The sequence below is a fragment of the Crinia signifera genome, chromosome 8 (assembly GCF_055691185.1).
Source record: "Crinia signifera chromosome 8, ASM5569118v1, whole genome shotgun sequence".
NCBI classification, from domain to species: domain Eukaryota; kingdom Metazoa; phylum Chordata; class Amphibia; order Anura; family Myobatrachidae; genus Crinia; species Crinia signifera.
The window spans coordinates 18,307,305-18,313,692 of record NC_139224.1 but is presented as its reverse complement, the minus strand read 5'-3'; the positions used below and the strand labels follow the sequence as shown (position 1 = coordinate 18,313,692).

Below are 6,388 nucleotides of genomic sequence, written 5' to 3'. Positions count from 1 at the left end.
GGGGTCACGGGGGGTGCCGCGTATCGCCACAAGAAAAAATCAACACAGAAAGGTCAACACATGTAAATGTTGACATAAGTGTGGCACTTCATTGGTGTCCATGTCGACACATGAGAATGAATATGAAAACATTGAAAAAGTGAAAAATAAATCTTGTCAACCTTTTTCATTGTCGACCATAGCCATGTCAGTGTTTTGCATGTGCCATTTAATCGTGGGGATGCCGTGAATGGGGGGGAGGAGAGGGAGGGAGGTGCATACCCAACATGACCCTCTCCAGGAGGGACACATTGCTCTGTTTCTGGACTTTCTTCTTAATTTATGGATTACCATCACCCAGTGGCGTAACTATAGTCCCGCAGCCCCCGCGGTGGCGGGGAGGCGCTAGGCAGGTGTGGGCGCCTGGGGGGTCTGCGGGACTATAGTTACCACCTGGTCCCGGCTCCCGACTCCTGCCCTCCCCCTCCTTACCCCATTGCCGCCGGCGCTGCTGCCTCTAACCCGACACGCAGATCTGTGTCGGGTGACGGGCGGTCCCCGGCTCAGGCTGCAGTGCTCATATAATAAGAGACACTCGGAAAATGGCTGCCCCCATAATGCTGTATGGGGGCAGCCATTTTCCGAGTGTCTGTTATTATATTAGCACTGCAGCCGGAGCCGGGGACCGCCCGTCACCCGACACAGATCTGCGTGTCGGGTTAGAGGCAGAAGCGCCGGCGGCAATGGGGACGGGTAAGGAGGGGGTTAATATTTCGGGGGGGGGGGCGCCCGAAATGTCCGGCGGGGGGGGGGGGGCGCAAAAAAAGTAGTTACGCCTCTGCCATCACCTGTGCTTAAACACCTTTCTTATCAATGACCCTGTTTAAAATGACAGGTGATGACAATCATAAATTAAGATGGAAGTCCACAAACAGAGCATTCTGTCCCTCCTGGAGAGGGTCATGTTGGGAGGTGTGGAGGTGTGGGGCGCTCACCTGGTGTGTCTGGTGAGTAGCTGTGTCTTTGCTGTGTAACATGGAGAGGCAGAGGGTGTCTGGCACTGTCTGTGGGCTCACTGGGCTGGTTCTCTGTCATGTGAGTCAGTCATGTGAGTCAGAGGCTCCACCCAGCGTTATAGCTCCAGACACACTTTGAGTGACAGATGTAGCCAAATAAGATATATATATATATATATATATATATATATATATATATATTACAATAACCATGAGGTGAATCGTAGCTTTACAAAATATGAAAAATGGATATCAATAAAAATCTCATCAAAACCATCAATATTATTTTAATAGCAGACCTGCCCCTTTATTTATCAAATACACTGTGCAGTCACTTTGTAGTTGTTGTTTGTGTTGCGCCTTTTTATATATGGGACCAATCCACACAGATATTTATAGGTAATTATTACCTGTCCTAAGCGTGGGGTCAGAGGATACCGAGTTATGGAGAGGTATGAGCGGCTGCAGACAGTGAGCGGCTGCAGCTTTGGCTAGTTATGAGCAGCTGTGGACAGTTATGGGCAGCTGTGGCCAGTTTTGGGTGGCTGCTGCCAGTTATGAGCAGCCGTGGATCAGCTATGAGCAGCTGTGGATCAGCTATGAGCGGCTGCGGACAGTTATGAGCGGCTGCAGACAGGCCCTGCGGTATATTCTTGTTGAAAGCTCCGTGACAGTTGCTGTGTAGGAGCCAGCGGGACGGCTGGTGGCGGCTGGGTGCTCTTTTACCTATGTTTAGTGCTGTTTAGGCAGGAAGGAAGTTCCGGTAGAGATTAGATCGGGGTTCCTTATTGTAGGTAACCGTCAGGGTTATCTCTAAATTGTAGTGGGCTAAAGGACTTCACAGGGGAAGAGAGGGGGTGGAGAGAAGAGGAGCAAGGTTGGAAGAAGGGTCCCAAACGGACCGTTGCGGGCTCGCTACGCTCGCCACTTGGTTACTAAAGGCAACCAGTGGTGGCGTGGATAGTGAAGGACCAAGCCTAAGGATGGCCATCGACTATCGATGTTCCTAAAACATCGATGGTTGGGACCTAGTGCTCAATGTTTTGGGCATCGATACTGGATGGTCAAATAGTTTTATGCCATCGATGGATGGCTCCCGATGGTAAAAGTTGGGGGCGCAGCGTCATTGCGTCCAGCGGCGTCCCTGAGGGCGCCCCGCCGGGAGGTGCGTCTATGCGCAAAAGAAACTTAAACTGGATTGATGGCTAAAGTTTCTTCTGCGCATGCGCGCGGATCCCGGCCAGGCAGGCTGCCCGCAGCGACCCTTCCCGTTGCTCTGCGCATGCACGGCTAAGCGATGGCAGGAACCATCGATGGTGTGAGGTAGAATGGTTTATAGCCATCGATGGTTCCTGCTCTAGAAGCCATTAATGACAACCATCGATGGGGAATGTGCCGATGGCCATCCCTGCAGCCCCCGGCCTTGCTCCTTCCCCTGGGCGTGGAAAGGCCTCACCACTCCTCAATATGTAAGTCAGTGACAGTGTTGTGATTGGATGGCGAGTGTGTAACGCGCGTCCGTTCGTCCCCCCCGCGCTGATTGGGCGGTGGGTGTGTCCTCCAACGCTGTGATTGGATGGTTGGTGTGTCCCTTTGTGCTGTGATTGGACGGTGGGTATGTCCTCCGGCGATGTGATTGGGTGGCGGGTGTGTCCTGTGTCTCCCCCCCCCCTGCGCTGTGATTGGGCGGTGGGTGTATCCGCAGTGACAATAGGCCCGCCCCGGGGTATATAAGACTTCCTCCCCGCAACAGCCGCACGCATTCCCTTCTATTGCTGTCGCCATGACCGCTGCTCGCACCGTGTACGAGTTCTCTGCCCGGCTGCTCTCCTCCGGGGAGACCCTGGCGCTGTCCCGCTACCGGGGGCAGGTGCTGCTCATAGAGAACGTGGCGTCGCTCTGAGGGACCACCGTCCGGGACTTCACGCAGATGTGCCGGCTGCAGAGCGAGTACGGGTCCCGGGGGCTGCGGGTACTCGGCTTCCCCTGCAACCAGTTCGGCCACCAGGTGACTCACCTATGTATTAACCTCTCTGCTATCGCTGGGGCTGGTGGGCTGCTACGTTATATAAAGCTACCGGAGGTGTCCCACACCCGAGTCCGTTGTGCCTTGTGTGGTGGGTACCCAATGGAGGTACCTGGTGTGGCGGGTGCCCATAGGGATGCTCGGTATAGGGGATGCCCGGTATAGGGGATGCCCAAAGAGGTGCCTGGTGTGGGAGGTGCCTGCTTTGTGGGAGATGCCAATGGAGGTGCCTGATGTGGGGATGTACTAAATAATGTGGGTTGGTTCCCACGGAGGTGCTGTGTGAGGGGTGCCCATGGAGGTGGCTGGTGTGGTGGTTGCCCAGGGAGGTGCCTGCTGTATGGGGGATGTCCATGAAGGTGCCTGGTGTGGGTGGGTGCCCAGGGAGATGCCTGCTGTGGTGGGTGCCCATGGAGGTGCATGGTGTGGTGGGTGCCCATGGAGGTGTTATCTGTGGGGAAGGTGCCTGGTCAAGGGAGGTGTCTGGTGTTTGTAGCACAGGAAATTTATAAACCTGGTCACCAGCACCTTAACCTGCTGTGCCCCCCTTGTCCTGCTCCTATACTGCTGTTCCCCCTGTCCTTCTATACCGCCGTGCACCCCCGTCTTCTCCTGTACCGCTGTACACCCCCCACCCCTGTGTCTTTTTCATTTACCCTTTGTCACAGTGTTCCTGCCCTCTGCGTTTTGCCTACATCACACTGTAACACCACCCCATACCCTTATATGCTGTCTCCTCTGTAGGCAGACAGTAACATGTATAATGTAACAGTGTGTAACATGCCTTCTGTCTCCATCTATTAGGAGAATACCGGTAACCAAGAGATCCTGAACTTGCTGAAGCATGTGCGTCCAGGGGGTGGATTTGAGCCTAATTTCACCATGTTTGAGAAGTGCGAGGTTAATGGGGAGAAAGAGCACCCCCTGTTTACCTTCCTAAAGGCGCAGCTCCCATTCCCCAGCGACGACCCTGTCTCACTAATGACTGACCCAAAGAACATCATCTGGTCCCCGGTGCGGCGCAGTGATATTTCCTGGAATTTCGAGAAGTTTCTGATTGGTGCAGATGGCGTCCCGTTTAAGAGATATAGCCGCTGCTTTGAGACCATCGACATCCAGAAGGACATAGAGAAGCTAATATGTGATGTGTCTCTGGACGATAAGTTGTAACTGACGAGATGCCACCGTATTCGCACAGCTCCCGGTCATCTCCTTGCTGCCTGATATTGTGATTCTCTGTATATGGTATATGTTATCTGTATACTCTGTACAGCAGAGGCAGGTGCTGTATGAGGGTACTTGGCGCAGAAGCTGTGCGACTAGTCCTGTTTTGCTGTTGCCTCGAGATCCCATTATACCCCCAGAATCTCTTGTCCTATCTGCAAGCACCCCCAGACTATTACGAATGATGCTCTCTCTTGAAACCTGAAGAGGGAGAGCTGATAACCCTGTAATTGGCCTGCGGGGGTTTCTGAATGGAGCAGTGATCAGGGGGATCTGATGAGACCTTTAATAAAACAAAATCATTTTCAAGTTTTATGCTTGGCGTTTCCTTTTATTTGTATGGTGCCACAAGGGATCCGCAGCTCCCTATTACAGAGTACATAACCCAGGAGACCAGTGTACAGATGTATACAATAGAGGACAAGTACGGGGCACATAACCATAGATGTATCAGCAGGTGGCACTGACATAAGTATCAGGGGGCAGAGAACAAGGGATCCGTGGCACCCTTTTACAGAGTATCTAACCTAGGAGACAGTTCCTTACAACTGAATACAATATAGGACATGTACAGGGCACATAACCATAGCTGCATCAGCAGAGGACACTGACATAAGTATCAGGGCAGAGAGCAAGGGATCTCCAGCGTCCTATTACAGACTATATAACCCAGGAGACAGTGACATAACTGAATACAATAGAGGACATGTACAGGGCACATAATCATAGATGTATCAGCAGAGGACACTGACCTGAGTATCAGGGCAGAGAGCAAGGGATCCGCAGCGCCCAATTACATAGTATATAACCCAGGAGACAGTGACTGACAGGTGAATAAAATACAGGACAAGTACAGGGCACATAACCACAGCTGCATCAGCAGGCGGTACTGACATAAGTATCAGGGTGCAGAGAACAAGGGATCTGCAGTGTCCTATTACAGAGTATCTATCCCATGGGATAGTTACTTAGAGCTAAATAAAATAGAGGAAAAATAAAGGGCACATAACCATAGCTGCATCAGCAGGCAGCACTGACATAAGGATACAAGGGATTCGCATAGCACCTTCTTATAAAGTACATAACCCAGGAGACAGTGACTTACAGCTGAATACAATAGAGGACAAGTACAGGGCACATAACCATAGCTGCATCAGCAGGTGGCACAGACATAAGTATCAGGGGGCAGAAAACAAGGGATCTGCAGCATCGTATTTCAGAGTATATAACCCAGGAGACCATGAGTTACAGGTGAATATAATAGAGGACAAGTACAGGGCACATAACCATAGCTGTATCAGCAGAGGACACTGACATAAGTATCAGGGGGAGGAGAACAAGGGAACCGCAGAGATTTACAGCTGAATCCCTCTGCTTCCTCTGTCACACTGATCCCCCTGCTGTCTGTGGCACTTCCTGTCACACTGATCCCTCTGCTGTCTCGGGCACTTCTTCTGTCACAATGATCCCTTTGCTGTCTCTGGGACTTCCTCTGTCACACTGATCCCCCTGCTGTCTCTGGCCCTTCCTCTGTCACACTGATTCCCCTGCTGTCTCGGGCACTTCTTCTGTCACAATGATCCCTTTGCTGTCTCTGGCACTTCCTCTTTCACGCTGATCCCCCTGCTGTCTCTGGCCCTTCCTCTGTCACACTGATCCCCCTGCTGTCTCTGGCCCTTCCTCTGTCACACTGATTCGTTCGCTGTCTCTGGCGCTCCCTCTGTCACACTAATCCCTTTGGATGTCTCTGACCCTTTCTCTGTCACACTGATCACTTTGCTGTCACCTGATCTTCCTCTGTCACACTGATCCCCCTGCTGTCTCTGGCCCTTCCTCTGTCACATTGATCCCCCTGCTGTCTCTGGCCCTTCCTCTGTCACACTGATCTGCCTGCTGTCCCTGGCCCTTCCTCTGTCACACTGATCCCTCTGTTCTCTCTGGGACTTCCTCATTCACACTGATTCCCCTGCTGTCTTTGGCCCTTCCTCTGTCACACTGATTCCCCTGCTTTCTTTGGCCCTTTCTCTGTCACACTGATCACTTTGCTGTCACCTGCTCTTCCTCTGTCTCACTGATCCCCCTGCTGATTCTGGCACTTCCTTTGTCACACTGATTTGCCTGCTGTCTCTGGCCCTTCCTCTGT

General features: G+C 52.2%; 1 protein-coding gene across 1 annotated transcript; it reads left to right on the top strand.

Moving 5' to 3' along the window:
* Positions 1 to 2,744: 2,744 nt before the first annotated feature.
* Positions 2,745 to 4,554, top strand: GPX1 (glutathione peroxidase 1). Its single transcript, XM_083155873.1, has 2 exons — positions 2,745 to 3,003; positions 3,826 to 4,554. The coding sequence occupies exons 1-2, from the start codon at positions 2,779 to 2,781 to the stop codon at positions 4,189 to 4,191; spliced, it is 591 nt and encodes a 196-aa protein (XP_083011999.1). The 5' UTR covers positions 2,745 to 2,778; the 3' UTR covers positions 4,192 to 4,554.
* Positions 4,555 to 6,388: the final 1,834 nt, after the last annotated feature.